The sequence below is a fragment of the Chrysemys picta genome, chromosome 3, assembly GCF_011386835.1.
Source record: "Chrysemys picta bellii isolate R12L10 chromosome 3, ASM1138683v2, whole genome shotgun sequence".
NCBI classification, from domain to species: Eukaryota; Metazoa; Chordata; order Testudines; family Emydidae; genus Chrysemys; species Chrysemys picta.
This window is the reverse complement of record NC_088793.1, coordinates 149555124-149574360: the sequence shown is the minus strand read 5'-3', so window position 1 is coordinate 149574360 and position 19237 is coordinate 149555124. Positions and strand designations below refer to the sequence as shown.

Below are 19237 nucleotides of genomic sequence, written 5' to 3'. Positions count from 1 at the left end.
GTAGGTCTCTGGGCTAATGCCGGTATGGTCTAGGATGGCCGCCTTGACTCGGGCGTACTCGAGTGCTTCCCGGGGGTCGAGGCTCCGATATGCGGCCTGAGCCTGCCCCGTCAAATAAGGGGCTAGTAACGTGGCCCAATGTTCTGAGGGCCACCGGGCAGCAGTCACCACCCGTTCAAATGTCACCAGATAGGCCTCTGGGTCGTCCTCGGGCCCCATCTTGGTGAGGCGTATCGGTAGTGCCTCTGGGGTATCCCCCAGTCCGGTTCCCATGGGGGCGGCAGGGGTGCCTCCTGCCGGCCATAATAGTGCGGCCATCTGTTGCACCAAATGTTCCTGCTGCACCCGCTGCTGGGTTGCCAACTCTCGGAGAAGCTGCTGCTGATTCTCTTGGTGCTGAGTCAGCAGCAGCTGCTGCTGAGTGGTCATTTGCTGCAGCATTTGCACCTGCTGCTGGTGCTGCTGGGCCGACTGCTCCTGCTGCTTCTCTAGCAGCCATTTTAATAGCTTCTCAACCTCCATGTTGGGGTTCAGCGGGTTACTCTCGATTCAACCCCCACACTCTGGACCCCTTTGGTGGGTCCTGGTCTGCACCCACAATCCGGGTCGACCGTCTGTCAGTGCACGGCACTGCTCTGGGCAATAGTCCGCAGTCTTGGCGCTGGCCCCTCGTAGCAGGGGCGGACCGCTATGCCCGCATTCTCCACCACGTGTGACAGGATAGTAGCTCACCGCTGTGGCGCCTCCTCCTGGTCGTCTTGGGGAATTGGCTCGAACCAGTAGGGCGCCTCTTCGGGTGGCATCCCGCCTGTCGTTCCACCTGCGTTGGGTGCGCGGACTTGCGTCACCCTCAATGTACGGAGTCCTCTTCTGGAGCACTGTCCTCCGACAGTGTCCCTTTTGCCTCTTCACACCCCCTTCCGGGGGGGGGTGGGGGGTAAACAACAGCCCCACACCTACGAGTCCGATCCTCACCGTCCAGGACCTGGTGTGGTTCTGACCGGCCGCTCCCTGCGGCCCGTGGCTGTGCGTGGGGTAGCACAGCAAACAAAGGGGGGAAAAGGAGGGGGGGGGGACTCAGGCCCGCCCACTACTCTGAGTCCCGGTCCAGAGGCCCTCGGGTGACAGTCTCCCTGTCTTCCTTCTCTTTCCTCCTCTGACTATCCCTCTGGACCGCTTCCCCAACAGCCCTTCGCTACGCTAGGCCTCCTCCTCTCAGGCCTGCCGCCTAGCAGGCTATGGAGTGGGGCCTTCTCCCACTCTCTCAGGCTGCCCTGCACTGCGCTGTCCGTGGTGCTGGCCTCCCAGCTCTGGAGACAGACCTTCCCCTCTGAAGGCCTGGGACAGACTGACTGCTCCTGCTCTGGGCAGCCTTTTATATGGCTAAGCCGGGCCCTGATTGGCTGGCTCCAATCTGCCTTCTTATTGGCTCCCAGTAAGCCCTCTCCTGATTGGCCGCGCGTCTACGCAGGCGCCTAGGCCTGCCGCAGCCCAGTCTCTCTGGGTGTGGGGTAATCGCCCCACCACAGCGACCAAGAAGGAGACCTTCCAGGAGAGAAGCAGGAGGAAGCAGGAAGCCAAGGGTTCAAAGGGGGAACCCATGAGCCTCGATAGCACAAGATTCAGGTCCCAAAGGGGGACCAGGTCCTGGACACGCAAGTAAAGGCACTCCAAACCTTTCAGGAAGCACGCCATCATGGGATGGGCGAAGACCAACCAGCCTTGAAACAGGGGGTGGAACACCAAAATGGCTGTCTGGTGTACCTTGATCGAAGATAGTGCCAGATCGTGATGCTTAAGGGGCAGTAAATAGTCCAAGATGTCCTGCAGTGGGGCTTCTTCCACACAAAAGTATCGGTCCGAGGCCCAACACATGAACTGCTTCCACTTTGCCACAGATGCATGCAGCCCTGGTGGATAGTTTTCTGCTGCCCATCAGGACCTGTTAGAGATCAGTAGAGCACTCCCATTCGTCCATATTCAGCCACACAGCAGCCAAGCCGTCAAGTGCAGCGAAGCCAGGTTCAGCTTCTCTACCTCCTGAACAAGGAGTTGCTCATGAGAAGGGTCCCTGAAGAGGGATGGGAAAATGTGGGGGTGGGGGCGGGAAGAAGGGGTGGCTAAGAACTTCAGTATATAGCCCGAGCTACTATGTCCAGGACCCAGTGGTCCAATGTAACCTGTGACCAAGCCAAGCAGAATGGAGAGAGACAGTTGAGGAAAAGGTGGGTGGGATCCGGTCGACTGACTAGGGCATCGCTCTCAGGCACACCCTCAAAATGTTCACTTCTGGCCCCCTAGGTGTTTGGCAACCCCAGGCTGGGCTGGCAAGCGGGAGGAAGAAGGGCAACAATGACCAAAACTAGTATCCCTTCTTCTTGTAGATTCCTGACGAGGCTGCTAGGTTCTTGGTGGCGGTGGTGGTGGCCCAAAGGGCTTTCTGGCTGACTGCGGTGAGTGCATGCCCAACGAGTGAAGGGTAGCCCTACTGTCCTTCAACCTGTGCAGCCTGGTGTCTGTCTGATCTGAGAACAGACTAACTCCATAAAAAGGGAGATCCTGGATTGAGACCTGCATCTCCTGGGAGAGGCCCACCATCTGGAGCCAGGAGCCGCGTCGCATAACCACCACCGTTGCGACCACCCTTGCCGCTGAGTTCACCGTGCCCCACACCATCTGCAGTACCTTCCTCCACCAGAGTGCCAAACCCTTGGGCCAAACCCTGAGAGAGGAATTCCTGGAACTTTTTGAGACCGTCCCAGAGATTAAAATTGTACTGGCCCAGCAGGGCCTTATGGTTCGCCGCCCGAAATTGCAGGTTTGCGGTTGAATAAATTTTTCTCCAAAATAAATTGAGTTTCTTAGCCTCTTTGTTTTTGGGAGTTGAGGAGGTGGGGACCTGCTTGTCTTTTTTCTTGGCCACAGATTCAACCAGCAAGCCCGGGGGTGGGTGGGTATAAAGGTAGTCAAAACCTTTGGCCAGCACAAAGTACTTTTTCTCAGCCCGTTTCGAGGTGAGCGGGATGGAGGAGGGGGTCTGCCAAAGGGCCGTGGTTATCTTGAGGACCCTCTCATGTACAGGCAGGGTGACCTGGGCGGGTGTAAAGGCTGAGAGGACGTTAAAGAGGATGTCTTCCTGCTCTGCCATCTCCTGTACCTCAAGCCCCAAGTTCTTGACCACGCACCAGAGAAGGGTTTGATGTTCCATAAAGTCATCCAGCAGGTTAGCTCTGGAAGGTCCCGCAACTGCCTCATCTGGGGGTGAAAAGACTGGGCCACCGGTGGGGGTGCTAGAGTCTTGACCATCGTTGGAGAAAGAGGTTTGTGGTCAGCACAGGTTCCTCCACCCCGACCTCAGAACAGGCTTCCGGTATTGGGCCCAGTGCTGGTGGGGCCACTGCCCAATGCTCCACTGTGAACACCGAGGAGTGCTGAGAAGGAGGCATTGTCACAACTGGTACACCCCACATGCTCCTATAAGGCCACTGCACTGGTCACTGGCCGTGTTGCCATTGCGGTGCCACAGATGTGGGAGAGGGCTCTGGTGCCCAATCACACCAATAAGACATTGGCGATGGGCTAAACTGGCCCTCCATACCAGAGGAAACACCTTCTGGTGACCAAGGAGGAGCTGTGGATGCCTGTGTTTGTTTACTGGTCATGGCTACCGGTGACTGTTTCCCGGGCGTAACTGACCGGTAACTGTAGCGTGTAGTGGTACCAGTGCGACCAGGGCTGGGGAGACCAGTACTGGGACGGGGAATGTTCCCACTGTGCCGGTGATTGGGACTGATGCCTAGAGGATGACCGTTGAGAGAGTGAGCGGTGCCGGGAATAGTAAGGGGAGCGTCAACCCCATGCCGGAGAGTAGCGCCAAGGGGATCTGGTGAACTATGTACAATGGCCTTAAGGCGCAAAATTCAGAATGGTAGAAACCACTAGCTCTTGCTAAGCAAGAAAGGCACTCCAACTGACCACCCTGGGTGGTAAAAGGAACTGAGAGGGCCTGGGGCCAGCGGCACTTGATATACCTCGGCATGAGCACGGCACTCCAGAGAGTGCCACAAGCAAAACTCTCCAATGGCTGCACACATGGGCACGTGCACACCTAGAATGGAATCGACATGAGCAAGCACTCGAAGAAGAAAAAAAGTTATTTATGAATTAGGTAACAATATATAACTACATTAACAATAACAAACAAAAAATGTTTAAATCAGACTTACTGAAGGGCCATCCAAGATCATATCTTCCACAGTTGTTGTATCTAAACCAAGTTTGTCCCCTAGGACTTCAAATATGTATCTATATGAAGCCCCAATTTTCATTTTTCGACCTTCCCTTGCATCTCTATATCGTGCCTAAAACATAAAAAAAGTTTAAAAGAACTAAAAACTGCAAAGTGTTTGCAAAATTATTTGTTAACCTAACCCATAACTTGAAACTAATATTATAGTTTGCTGTTTATGTGAAACTCCCCGAATTACTCTTTAAAAATAAACTATATTTTCATAGGTTAAAAGACGGGGAGGTTACTCAGCTTGTGTAGTAACTGGAGTCAGTGGTGCCGGAATGGGGGGGGCAGAGGGCCATGGCCCTCCCACTTTTTAAAAGTGTATAGGCTTGGCCCATCCACTTTTTGGCAGGGATCCGCCCCTCCTCTTCCCCAAGGCCTCCCCATGACCCGGAGCTGGACCAGGGAGCCCGGGGAGCTGGACCAGGGAGCCCGGGTAGCTGAGAGTCGCCGTGCCACAGACCCTCCACCTGCCTGGGTTGGGGGGGGTTGAGAGCAGCCCCTGACCCATGTCCCTGCCCCCGAGACGCCCCACCCAGGGTAGGAGGGTCCGCGGCTCCCACAGCTGCCCACGCACCGCATGTGGCTCTTACCTGGACCCGGCTCCGGCTGGAGGGCTGCAGCCCAGCCATGGTAAGAGTCTTGCAGGCAGCTGTGGGGAGCCACAGACCCTCTTGCTCTGGGTGGGAGGCTGTGGGGTGGGGACACAGACAGTGCTGCTCTTGACCCATCCACCCCAGGCAGGTGGAGGGTCCACAGCTCCCGGCCCACTCTGGCTTCTGGCTTGGCCAGGGGCAGGGCCTTGGCGGAAGAGGAGGGGTGGGGGGCCCTGGCTCTGCCTCCCCACCCACTTTGGGGCAGGCTCTGCCACCCTTGACTGGAGTTCTCCAAGACGTGTGTCCCTCTGGGTGCTCCACTTCAGGTGACTCCTGAGAAGTATCTCCCAGGATGGAAGGAGCTTAGATGCAGAGTCTAAGGGTACGTCTATACCCAGCCGCTAGTTCGGCGGCTGGCAATCGAACTTCTGGGTTCGACTTATTGCGTCTTGTCTGGACGCGATAAGTCGAACCCGGAAGTGCTCGCCGTCGACTGCGGTACTCCAGCTCGGCGAGAGGAGTACCGCGGAGTTGACGGGGGAGCCTGCCTGCCGCGTGTGGACCGAGGTAAGATCGAACTAAGGTACTTCGAACTTCAGCTACATTATTCACGTAGCCGAAGTTGCGTACCTTAGTTCGATTTGGGGGGTTAGTGTAGACCAAGCCTAATACTGAACACAGAACTGCATTGACAGCTGCAGCATCTAAGCAAAAGACATGACCCAAAGCATAGTGCTTGGAGAAAGTATGTACTGAAGTCCAGGTTGCAGCTCTGTGCCCAAACCCTGTCCCCATCCCTCCCACAACCCAGTGGAACTATCAGCTGGAGCCCACCACATGGTAGGAGCCACCGGCCGGGGCGCCCCCAGCCCTGCCCCTCCGTGGATGCACTGCAATAGCAAGTGAAAGGAACAGAGGGAGCCCAGCCCTGCCTCCTGAGGCAGTGATTTACATCTCTCCCAGCTGCTCCCGATGCCTGAACCAGACGCTCTACCCCTGGACCACAGCCCAGCAGGGGCACGTGATTCAATTTATCTGTGGGGAAAGAGTAAAATCTGTGGGGGATATTAATTCTGCACTTGCACAGTGGTGCAGAATTCCCGCAGGAGTATCCTGTGGAGGCCAGCATCAGTACCAAATCACAGATCTGTCCAGAAAGTGTCAGTGCTGTTGACACTGAATGCTTTGAATAAGTACATCCATAGTCAAGCTCAGGTGGTACTGACGTTGCAGTGTGGGATACCAGTGTTGGTACCAAAGGTATAGAAAAGTCTGCTAGTTCAGAGTTTTTTCAAGAGGAATGTCTACTAAAACAGACATGACCACCTGATGCCAGCAAAGTCTTTGGTACTGAATTCTACTTAGTGGAAGAGTGACTTTTATAGAAGCCTTGGACAGTCTCATAGTATCAGAACCACCTGGAGTCGCAATAGCACTCCTACTAGGACCTGAGGTCTTCAGAACATTCTTTTCAGTTGGTGACCAAGATTTCTTAATAGCAGACCTACCACTCCTGCTCCTTTTGTCAGTACCCAGTCTTACTGTACAGCGCTCTTGGTACCACTGTATCCCTCAATGTTTTTGGTGACTTTGACCCAGAGACAGATGGGGTACCTGAAGCTGTATTCCTCAAGGCTCTCGGTGACCAGGACCCACACACAAGACAGGGCACTAAGTATGCACAGAGGCCAGTCCACAGGGGGGTTCTTAGAACCTGAATTGGAGACTAGACTTAGGGTTTGCTCCACCATTAACAGATTTAAATGTTATGGTCCCAGTTTTTACAAGATCTTCTCTTGAAGGAGGAAATCTTACACTTGGTTGGTATATGGGTGTCTCCCAAACAATGAAGGCACTGAGAGTGTCCACCATTAACCAGGATAGCTTTCCAGCAGGAAAGACAGTGCTTAAAACCTGGGGATCCCAGCATAACCCAGAAGCATCAAAGTCCAGAACTCTTCAGACAGGAAAACAAACAAACCCGCAAACTAAATACTATGACTAAACTGAGCTAAGAAAACAACTAAGGAAACTACGTTTAGCTAACTAACTGCCGATATCTAAATGAAGTTGATATGCTCGACTTCCCAACTCAGGCCAAAGGCAGTTGAGACGGAATTAAGGGTAGTTCGCCCATGCAGCTCTTGGTACAGGGCCTGAGGATCTGTAGAATGCATGCATGGGCCCAAATGGGAACCACAGAAAATCAAAGGCACACTGGGATGCATGCACACCTGAAGTGGAGCACCTACAGTGCCATAACTTGCAAAACAAAATAAAAATAACCACTGAAATACACAAGTCAACTTTGAGGGAATGTCAAGGATGAGCAAACACAAAATATCTGTATACAGGATCCAAGAAGGGATCAAAACCAAACCAACAAAAAAAAATTATGTCCTCTTTAAGAAGGCCTCCAAACCAACCCCAGCTTGCAGAGTTCCTAGTTTTCTTATTGTTGCGAGAGGCAGGCTGGCTTTCTCCCTTTTCTTTAGGCATCATGTTAGTGAAGGAGAGCTTAACCAAGTTCATAAGGCCTTTACCTCAGAGCAACCAAACTTAGGGCTTATCTACACAGTGGGTTAATGCGCTGTACAGGGGGTGTGATTTCTAAAGTTCACTAGCATGTTCCATATTTATTAATTCTTGTAGACCCTGCTGGTGTGCACTCAAGGTTCCCTAGTGCACTTTAACATACTATTGTTTTGAACAGTACTACATTAAAGACTACCAGCAGGATCTAATCAGACCAATTAATGCACAACATGTTAGTGTGCTTTGGAAATCACACTCCTGTAAAGCACATTACCCCATTGTGTAAACAAGTCCTCAGTCAGAAAATAAGTCTCTAGAGGCCTAGGTCAAGCTAGTGTCCTGGTGCCTGAGTGAGCCTACAACCTGTAGCCACCACCATTGCTTCTTGTCCCCCCTTCCTTACTCAGCCTCCTTTTCCTTTTTATATAGCCCAGCTCCAAGAGCAGGCAGGGTGCTCCTTGACTGCACCCAGGCTGATATGTCTGTAAGAGCCAAACTGTCCCCGCAAGTATATATCTGTATACATTATTTGTGAATGTTTTTTGCACTTTTTATTCATTACTTTACAATTAAAAAAAGAAAATATTGCAAAAAACTATTTCAAGAGAAAGTCAACCACATTCTAATAGGCAGATCTTCCTAACAAAAATTGATATAATAAATTGAGAAAAGAAACAGATAGTTGAGAGAGAAAACTACATTGTTATAGATGTAATATTTGATACTAAACCTGTTTTTCTTTTAAAGTTTCTTGTAGGGATTGAACTCCACTAGTGCTCCGGCGAAATTTAGACATCCTGCGGTTACTCAGAGAAGGGCTAAAAGACTCTAGGGGAGAGCGGAGAGATGTCACTTGTCGAGAACGAGCAACGGGGCCGGGCCCAGCTTCCTCTGGCGAAAGGGGGCCGGGCCCAGCTTCCTCTGGCGGAACGGGGCCGGGCCCAGCTTCCTCTGGCGAAAGGGGGCCGGGCCCAGCTTCCTCTGGCGGAACGGGGCCGGGCCCAGCTTCCTCTGGCGGAACGGGGCCGGGCCCAGCTTCCTCTGGCGGATCGGGGCCGGGCCCAGCTTCCTCTGGCGGAACGGGGCCGGGCCCAGCTTCCTCTGGCGGATCGGGGCCGGGCCCAGCTTCCTCTGGCGGATCGGGGCCGGGCCCAGCTTCCTCTGGCGGATCGGGGCCGGGCCCAGCTTCCTCTGGCGGATCGGGGCCGGGCCCAGCTTCCTCTCTAGTGTTTGGGCTTTCCATCTGATCCCCTGGCACCTCCTCCATCTCGAAGCCTGCAATTTACAAACAATTCACTTACTGTAACAGTGCTTTAGAAACTCCTTTAATTATATCCTCAAGTGAGAGTAGGGGAAAAATGTAGTAGGCCTCTAAACTCATTCACCAAATGCACAATCCTAATATTTCTATCAAGTACTCTCAAAGTTGTTAAAGATAACCTATTATGGAACTTATATAAATTTCTTCAACACAAACATTACATGAATCTGATTATTGACAATTTTAAAAAGTATTTTCCAACTATTTATATTTATTTTTCAGTAATGTTTTACTATGTATTTTAAACAATTTGGAATTGATTAAAATATAATATTATAGCCTTTTATTCTACCCTGTATCAGATTACCTGTAAATATCAGGGTGAATAAAAATTAATGATTTTTTTAAAAAATTAAATAAACTTTTTAAAATTTATATTGGATACTTTAATTTGTAAATTAAAGGCACCTTTGCTGCCTAAGATCCATCTGCAACATCAAGTGGCAGGACCCAGCACTTAAGTCCTTGAGAGGTGCCAAATTCCTGGCATCAAGAGTATGCTCATCGGAGCTTAACTTCGCTGGGTCAGACATTTGGTCCACATAGAGACTTCCCATATATCAAAAGTGGTGTTCTACAGCCAACTGAGCATGGGAATCCACTCTAAAGTCAACCAATCCTCAGATACAAAAACACCTTGAAGGCCAACCTCAAAGTATGCAAGATGGACATTAAAACCTGGTTAATAAATTGCTCTGGACAGATCCATATGAAGAGACCTGTAACATGAGGCCATGTCCATGTTTGAGGAGTAGTGTGTAAGGTCTTTGCAGAAGAAGAGAGAATGTCTTAAGGACAATGCCTCAAACCCTTCTCTCAGTAAGACTACACTTGCAAGACATGTAACTGCATCTGCAAATCCAGGATTGGCTGAGCTTCCCATGTGAGAAGCCATAAAAACAAATAAATCCAGAACTTAAGTTAATACTGGCTGAACACTCATCCATCAAAGCAACGGGATCCATCAGTTTATAACACACACACACACACACACCAAAGACTCCCATTGACTTCAATTGGCTTTTGGACCAAGCCCTAAGGGCCTCCGCCCACAAGCATTTATGCATGTCAGTAACTTTATGCAAAAGTAGCTCCACTGTAGTCAATAGGAGTACTCACATACATAAGTGCTTGCAAGGTCAGGGCATAGCTAGGAATAAGTTACTTTTTATATACATTTTTGCAGAAAAATGTTTAATTTTTACAATTTTATTATATAAAGTTATAGTACTAGATATTTAGTGTGAAAATGGACAATGTCTCCTGGTTGCAACAAGGATCTCATCTGGAAATATTCTGAAGAAACTCTTTAGCGTTGCCAATGTTAAGAAAGGATTACATGCATGATGTAAAAAGTGCGACAAAGATGTGGTGGCAAGTCTAAAATAACATTCTGAAAATTGTGCTGCTGATACTAAGAATGAAATTGAAGATGCTGTTTCAGTCAGTCATTCTGAATATTCTGGATCTTTTAGTAAGAAATGCTAAACTTTTCACTGAATTTGGAAAAATATTTAACCTTAAAAATTTATAATTGTTCATAAATGCTGCTGTTACTGCCTTTCATTTTTGAGTTACAATGAAAATCAGAGCAGTTTATCTATTTCACTTGAATTTGTCTATTTTTAAATGCTTATGAAAATTAGAAGTTTTTCATTAATAATGTATCAACTATTGCAGAGTGACTGGGTTTCAAAATTTATGTAGAGCTGTCCAGAGAATATTGATTGATAGCCCTTTTACACCAATTTGGGTGCTAAGCTTTTAACTTGACAGTTGCGTTCATTCTGTCTTGGGAGGTAAAGAATTTAATTTATGCATTTGAATTGTATGGCTCTATTCTAATTTGTGGGGTTATTGTAGTATTTCTTGTTACATTTTTAATTCATTGGTAGAGATGCTCAGACTATAAGATAAGCACCTTTTTCATTTTAATATCTCAAATAAAGTAAAATTAATTTGAGCTAGTATAGCTGGACAAATGAAGTAAAGTAACAAGCAAGCAACTTGGTTTACTCTAATTAAAATGTATTTTTGTCATTTTTCAAATTACTTTTTTACTTGTGAACCAAATTCCCTTATGTTAAAGGTCTTGACCAGGGATCGGCAACCTTTGGCATGCGGCCCATCAGGGAAATCCACTGTCGGGCCAGGACGTTCTGTTTATCTGCAGCGTCCACAGATTCAGCCAATCGTAGCTCCCACTGGCTGTGGTCTGCCGTTCCAGGACAATAGGGGCTGCGGGAAGCGGCACGGGACAAGGGATGTGCTGGCCGCCGCTTCCCACAGCCCCCATTGGCCTGGAACGGTGAACCACAGCCAGTGGGAGCTGCGATTGGCAGAACCTGTGGACGCTGCAGGTAAACAGACCGGCCCGGCCCAACAGCGGATTTCCCTGACGGGCCGCGTGCCAAAGGTTGCTGATCCCTGGTCTTGACTCTATAACAGATTATATGAAATCATTGAATATTTAAACACTATTGTTTTCATTTTATAAATATGACATGTATCTTTATGGGCTTGTTAGTAGTGATTGCATTCCTCCTTAAATGGATAAAATAAAGAATGCTTTCTACAGAAACTACTGAAAATGGAGGATAATGAATGCAAATCTCCAGTACTGAAACAATACAGTAAATGACCCAACCTACTCTAACGTTTTGATTCTTTGTTAGTGAACCAAAGTCCCACTATGCCTTGTGTTCATAATTCTTTGTATTTAAGATTAACCTAAAATGAACTTTAGTTAACTCTAGTGCTTTGTGTTAAACTAGTGTTCACGAAAATGTCTGTAACCAGTAGGACTGTACTTAATTATCCACTTTGTTTTTCACTCTGACTTAGCTGACTTAGACCAAATGGCCAGAAAGGGACCAGTTGTAACTGATATGGAACAGGTGTTTTCTGTGATTAATAAAACAAAAATCTATCAAAAGGTGCTTTTAGCATATCAAATAAATAAAGCAGATACTATGAAAAAAGCTTCATGGGGCAATAGGTCATATTTTAAATCTCTTTTCTTTAAACACACATAGCATATAAAGGAATGCCTGTTACACTGGTCTACAATTTTTGAGAAGTCGTCTGCTTCAGAGATAAAATGTGCTATTTATTATGTATTTTGATGTGCTGAATTCAAATATGACAATTAAAACAACTGATTGGCTACTGTTTCTAAGATATTTAAGTTTTTACATTTTATGTCTATGTATATTGTGTAGATAGTAGAGTTTTAATCATAAATTGTAAACCTAGGTCTTTTCATGTGTTTCTGGTTGCTTTACATGATAATATTTCACCTGTCCTGTTTATGTAACACTTTAAAAATCAGCAAAGGGGTTATATAAATAAAATTTATTATGAAACAAAAGGCAAAAAATGATTATGTACATAGTTTAGTCCTATTCAGTGTCTACTCGGCGCTTCTTGGCTTGTTTCTTGTATTCATTAAATGGAGCATCTCTTGTCACTGTCCAGCAATAGTCTGCAAGCATTGATGGGCTCCATTTCCTCTGATAGCATTTCTCCATTGTCGCAATGTCCTGGTGAAATCGCTCGCCGTGCTCGTCGCTCACTGCTCCGCAGTTCGGTGGAAAAAAATCTAGATGAGAGTGCAAAAAATGTATCTTTAGTGACATGTTGCAACCAAGGCTTTTGTATGCCTTGAGGAGGTTTTCCACCAACAACCAGTAGTTGTCTGCCTGGTTGTTTCCGAGAAAATTTATTGCCACTAACTGGAAGGCTTTCCATGCCGTCTTTTCCTTGCCACGCAGTGCTTGGTCAAATGCATCATCTCGAAGAAGTTCACGAATCTGAGGACCAACAAAGACACCTTCCTTTATCTTAGCTTCACTTAATGTTGGAAATTTTCCACGGAGGTACTTGAAAACTGCTTGTGTTTTGTCAATGGCCTTGACAAAGTTCTTCATCAGACCCAGCTTGATGTGTAAGGGTGGTAACAAAATCTTCCTTGATTCAACAAGCGGTGGATGCTGAACACTTTTCCTCCCAGGCTCCAATGACTGTCGGAGTGGCCAATCTTTCTTGATGTAGTGGGAATCTCTTGCACGACTATCCCATTCGCAGAGAAAACAGCAGTACTTTGTGTATCCAGTCTGCAGACCAAGCAAGAGAGCAACAACCTTCAAATCGCCACAAAGCTGCCACTGATGTTGGTCATAGTTTATGCACCTCAAAAGTTGTTTCATGTTGTCATAGGTTTCCTTCATATGGACTGCATGACCAACTGGAATTGATGGCAAAACATTGCCATTATGCAGTAAAACAGCTTTAAGACTCGTCTTCGATGAATCAATGAACAGTCTCCACTCATCTGGATCGTGAACGACGTTGAGGGCTGCCATCACACCATCGATGTTGTTGCAGGCTACAAGATCACCTTCCATGAAGAAGAATGGGACAAGATCCTTTTGACGGTCACGGAACATGGAGATTCCACTGCTGTAGTCTGGAGCCCAACAGCTCTGCCTTACTCTTGGGTAGTTCCAAATTCCTGACAAGGTCATTCAGTTCACCTTGTGTTATGAGGTGTGGTTCAGAGGAGGAGGATGGGAGAAAATGTGGGTCCTGTGACATTGATGGTTCAGGACCAGAAGTTTCATCCTCTTCCTCTTCCTCATCTGACTCAAGTGAGAATGATTCTGGTGCATCAGGAACCGGCAGTCCTTCTCCGTGGGGTACTGGGCGTATAGCTGATGGAATGTTTGGATAATGCACAGTCCACTTTTTCTTCTTTGACACACCTTTCCCAACTGGAGGCACCATGCAGAAGTAACAATTGCTGGTATGATCTGTTGGCTCTCTCCAAATCATTGGCACTGCAAAAGGCATAGATTTCCTTTTCCTGTTCAACCCCTGGCCAAGATTTGTTGCACAAGTGTTGCAGCATATGTGTGGGGCCCACCTCTTGTCCTGATCTCCAATTTTGCAGCCAAAATAAAGGTGATAGGCTTTCTTAACCATAGTGGTTATACTGCGCTTTTGTGATGCAAAAGTCACTTCACCACAAACATAGCAGAAGTTATCTGCACTGTTCACACAAGTACGAGGCATCTCTGCTCACTTTGGCTAAACAGAAATGTGTCCCGTTGCAAAATCAAACACTGACAAATAAGAGAGCACGACACTGTATGGTTTCTAGAGCTGATATAGGGCAATTTGCTCAGCAGAGTGATGTATGCATCATCCATGACTTCTAGGACTAACATGATGCAATTCATATCATGTATGACACAATACCAGCTTCAGATTGCATCACTCATTGTTTTGCCTAAAAAGCAAGTACTGTCCAAACCCAGTCATAGATTTATTCATAGATCCAGTCAAAGACGTATTTTAGTCATTTCTGGTTCAAATTGAGATCCCTTCCCTTTATAACTCACTTATCCTCCGCCATTCCCAAGTCAAGGGTCGTATATACTGACCCAATAGCATATCTTGAAAACTAGAGCCAATCAACAATTTTAAGCATCATTTTCATTCTCAGTGACCCAGAATTAGTAAAGTTTGACTACATTTATTTCAGAAGCATTTTGGCTGTAGAGCAGTGTTATAGATGTATGCTGTAAAGGACAAAATGGTGTAATTGATAAGGGATACTCATAACTACACTGTAACTGATAAAATTAGTAATTGACCAAAATGGACAAGGAATATTTGATAAAGCAGATGTGTTCTGTAATCAATGTAACAGGAAATCACTGATTAATGTCTAAGTCATTAACAGCTAAAAATGGTTACAGATGTCATTAATTTATTGATTAGCACCAGCAAAACAGAATTCAAAATAAACTAATGTCAGCAAAACCACTCTGCAAAAATAGCATGAGAAAGGGTTTTCTGTGTTCTAAACTAGTATATAAAGAGCTTGGGAAGTTAGGAGTGAACTGAAATAAGCTCCCATCACTTCTCCAATACAGAGAGTAGGGAACATGTTTTCCTTTCTGTATAGCACTGTATTAACTACTGATAGACTGTCATACTTAAATAAAACTTCAGCTGAGTTAGTTATTTGACATCATGCCTTATTATATTCAAACATACAATAGAAGTTTCACCCCCTTAGGAAAAAGCAGAAAAGAAACTTCAAATTTTATAAAAATAACAGCCCTGATCTAGGGAGAGACACCATCTAGAACTGACAGGCATGAGACTGTGATCAACAGAAACAGGCTCTGTGGGAGGACCTCAAGTATTTTAGCCCTACCAGGATCTCCAGGTGGAAGATGGGTGAACACCTGATAAGCTAAGGATGCCTATAAATGTTTGTTTTTTTCTGAAACACTTTTTTTGAATAAATAATACTTTGCTTTATGAAAGCGGACTGATCACTGGATAACCCTGTCATTACCCTGAGAGATCAGAACTGTAGGCAAAATCATAACGAATTGCAGAGATCTGCAACCTAAGGCCCTGGTCTGAGACAGTTGATGGCTGGAGGCCTGAGACCTAGGTGGGGTGCCCTGGAGGAGACCATGAGGATCAGAGTTGCAGCTAATTTGGGGATTTTGACAACCTCACTGACGACTATCTTGCAAACAACTTATGCTTTTACTTAACTTTAAGCATGTGAGTAGTCCCATGGACTGCACTGGGTCTACTCTTGTGCTTAAAATAAAGTATGTGCACATTTACTGAAAGATTGCTGGATTCAGTCTATGATGAGATTAAACAGCATGTGCACTATTCCTGGAGGAGAAAACTCTTACTGAGTCTTGATTCGTGGAGCAATATTCACAATGTCCATTAATCATGGAAATCATGTGAAATCAAAATATAGGGTGTGTCGCGAGCGGGCGTTGCCTCCCTCCCTGATGGACGGGGAGAGAGCTGCAACCGCCCCCTGCTGGGCAGAACTGGGATACCCGCGGCCACCCTGTCGGAAGCACAGTGGCTGGGCAGGAAGAGGAACTATAAAAGGCTGGCCCCCTAGCTTATTGGGGCAGAGTGGCCAGAGGAGCAGAATGTCTTTCCCCTGCTGCTAGAGCCCAGACCTGATGAAAGCTAGTACAGTGCCAGAGACCCGGAAGGATGACCAGAACTGCCAGACACCAAGGAGCTATTCGGGCTGCCATTTGCTGTTTACCCGAGCGAGACCGACGACAACCCCGGAACTCAGTTACCTGTCCTGAACTGAGAGTGTAGGAAGGAGCCCAGGGAAGCCGAATAGGGTTTGGCTGTGTGACCGACAGCAAGCTGGCCAGCATGTTGTGGTCAGATTTTCCCACTGACCCAGGGGCAGACCACTCTACCACTGTTAGGGCCCTGGGCTAGGACACAGTAGAGTGGGAGGGCCTGTGTCCCCCTGCCACCTCACTGTCAGGGTGGAATCCTCCCCACTTTGTGGTGAGGAGGCCTGCATTAGTCTGGCTCCCCCCTAAAGCAGGATGGCAGATGGTTTGCTGACTCTCACACCAGAGAGCTAATCTCCCCACTGTTGCTCTGCCTGACTGCAGGCCAGAGCCCCTTACCTGAACTGAGTGCTGCCCTGCCCTGATTGAGGGCCTGCAGGAATAGACTCTATATTGCTCTCCCAGATTCACTGTAGGTCAGAGCCCCTACTGGATTACTGCCCTGCCCTGATTTAGGGTCTGGGCAGATAGACTCGTTGCTGCTCTCCCAGACCACAAGCCAGAGCCATTAACTGTGTGTCGCCTCGCCCTGATTCAGGGCTCTGGGCCTATAAACTTATCACTGCTCAGTCTGACTGCAGGCCTGGGACACTAACTGTGATCTAATTTCCCCCTGAACCGAAGGAGTCCAGAATTGTCGTAGCAAAGAGGGTGTGGTCTCTCCCCCTGACGGATAGGGAGAGAGCCGCGACTACCTTACAGGTTGTATGTTTGGAATAAACATTTTTGACACATAAATGCTGAGTCTTCACTGATCAGCATTTGATAGAATTAGCAATAAAACCTATAACTGAATAAAAACTCAAATGACACATGGACAACTTAGTCACAAAGCTGCAAATGTGACGAAGAGGAAGAAAAAAAATCTCAAATTAAAATAATAAGGTAAATCTGGAACTCATTACACGTGCTGCAGTACTCATGTATCCTTCACTCAAAAAATTAGATACTCCAGGAATAATGGAAAACATTGCTGAAACTGTAAAATACTTAAGTTGTAACCACTTTGCCTCATTTTCACCTAAGAGAGGAGGTTCAACACTATCTCTTCCATAAGATATACAATAACCAACCTATTCTAATGACAACTGGTAAAGCAGATTGTGACAAAACTGATTTAAATCAATGTCTTTTTTTTTTAATTAAGTTAAGGCCTTGTAAAACTAATTTGAAAATGTGTGCCACTGCAAATTTCGATTAAAATGTATAATTTACTAAATTATAATTGCTGGTTTTTAAAAACACTCCACTACTGGTAGGATCTTATTTTAATTATACAAAACTGCTATAGGCAAAAAACAATATTGAAAATTAAGGACCTGATCCTGCACACATTTAAGGAGGACCATGACTTTACAGCACTCAAATTAAGCATGTGCATAGGAGATTGCAACATCAGAAAATAAAACTATATTTTTATTTAAAACTTCTCTTAGGGTGTGATGAGGTTTATAGACCCCACACAAAGGCTAACAAGTAAATGGGCAGTACGGGGCCAAGAGGCCCCTTCCCTAACTGGCTGTGGGGCATGCTCCAAATGGAAGATCTGCTTAAAAGGGGACTCTGTCAATCAAGCAGGGAGAGAGTGAAGGAGAGGCTGTCTTGATTGGGAGGAAGCCAGTTTGCAGTTTCTGGGACAGAGTGATCTACAGGTAAAGGATCTGGGCTGGCTATGGTAAGACCCAACTGGGAGGCCAGGGGTCTCACCCTTTTCCCTGCAAAGGGAAAATAACTGCACACTGAGAAGTGGGCTGTGGAATACCCATGTGATTATCTGAACTACTGAGCCCTATTAGGAACTCTCCACTGGGAGGGCAAGAGCACTGCAAACTGAAAGAGAGGGGAGGTAGGAAGCAGTCCAGGGAAGGCTAGTCTAGTGTATCGGGAAAAGGTAATTGAGACACTCCTCACCCCTTCCCTACAGGCTGGGACTTGGGGATCTGGGCCCTCTCTCTCCACAATCTCCCTCACCACTCCCCTCCAGCCAGGAGAACTCATGGAGCACCGGGGTATGAAGACTTTAGCGCAAATGCCGGGCCAACAGACCACACAGCAAAGCCATTCCAGGATGATGAGGACTGCTGAACCATGGACTGCCCACCAGGCCTCCTGACCTCTGGGTGAAGCCTGCTACAAGGGGACAAAATCTTTGTCACTTCAAGACATCATTGCTCCAGTGTTAACAATGAAAACGTACTTAAGCTTTCAATACATTGACAAAGTTATTGTCAACTTTTATATCAAAATTTTCTAGGCCAAATCTTTCAAAAACAGGAGACTAAAGTTAGGCTCCGGTGCCCATATATAGGCACCTTACAGTGGGATTTTTGCAAAGTACCTAAGTGATTTAGGAGCATAAGTCCCATTGACTTCAAACTACAAAGTCTGGTAGAGTAGATTGGTACAAGCATTACACCTTTGTCCTACAGTCATCAGTATGACCCATATGCACATTACTCCTAGGGGAATTCTGCATCAATGTGTGGGCACAGCATTCATATCCTCCACAGATTTCTTTGCTTTCCTGCAGAAAAATGACTTCTGAGGGGAATCAAAGGGAAGCTGCAAGAGTGGTCATGTGCCTCTGCCCGGCAGCCAAGAGCAGCTGGCACAGATGTAAATCAGTGCAGGGTGGGGGCTGTACATGCACGGGGAGATGTTAATCACCACTGTGGGGCGTGTGTGCAAGCAAGATAGACACTATACCTCTCATTCGCTATTGCAGCAGGCCCAGTGTGGAGGGGGAGGGCTTTGGGATGTTTGGAAGTAGGCGCGAGGCAGGCTCTGTCCCATCAGGCAGAGCATAATGTAGCAGCCTGCCTACTTAGTTGTTCCCATTGATCTTAGTGACTTGTTTCCATTCTTAGTGAATTCCCTCAGGAGCATACAACAGGTGTAAAAGAGTTAAGGCTCCTTTACATTGCCAGAGTGAGGTAGAGAAGCCTGATTATAAATGATAGTATGGCCTTATAAATGCTTATGATGCTTTAGTGATCAGAATTGGTCTAAATTTTTGGACTGAAATTTTCCTATCAAAATGCACTCCCTGAACTATTTACTATTGACCTTTCTGCAGATGGTCAGTAGCCAATATAAACTGTTTCAAAGTAGCAGCCGTGTTAGTCTGTATCCGCAAAAAGAACAGGAGTACTTGTGGCACCTTAGAAACTAACAAATTTATTTGAGCATAAGCTTTTGTGGGCTGCAGCTCACTTCTTCAGATGCATAGAGTGGAACACACAGACAGAAGATATTTATACATACAGAGAACATGAAAAGGTGGAAGTACGCATACCAATTGTAAGAGGCCAATCAATTGAGATGAGCTATCAGTAGCAGC

At 46.8% G+C, this 19237-nt stretch overlaps 1 protein-coding gene across 1 annotated transcript in view; it reads right to left on the bottom strand.

The window, feature by feature from the left end:
• DNAH8 (dynein axonemal heavy chain 8) overlaps window positions 1–19237 on the bottom strand; it is a 595636-nt gene that overhangs the window by 566117 nt on the left and 10282 nt on the right. The window contains exons 2-3 of the mRNA XM_065589982.1: window positions 8156–8700; window positions 4227–4361 (exon numbers count right to left, since the gene is read on the bottom strand). Coding sequence (XP_065446054.1) covers window positions 4227–4361; window positions 8156–8692 — 672 coding nt within the window. The 5' untranslated portion in view covers window positions 8693–8700. The remainder of the gene's footprint in view (window positions 1–4226; window positions 4362–8155; window positions 8701–19237) is intronic.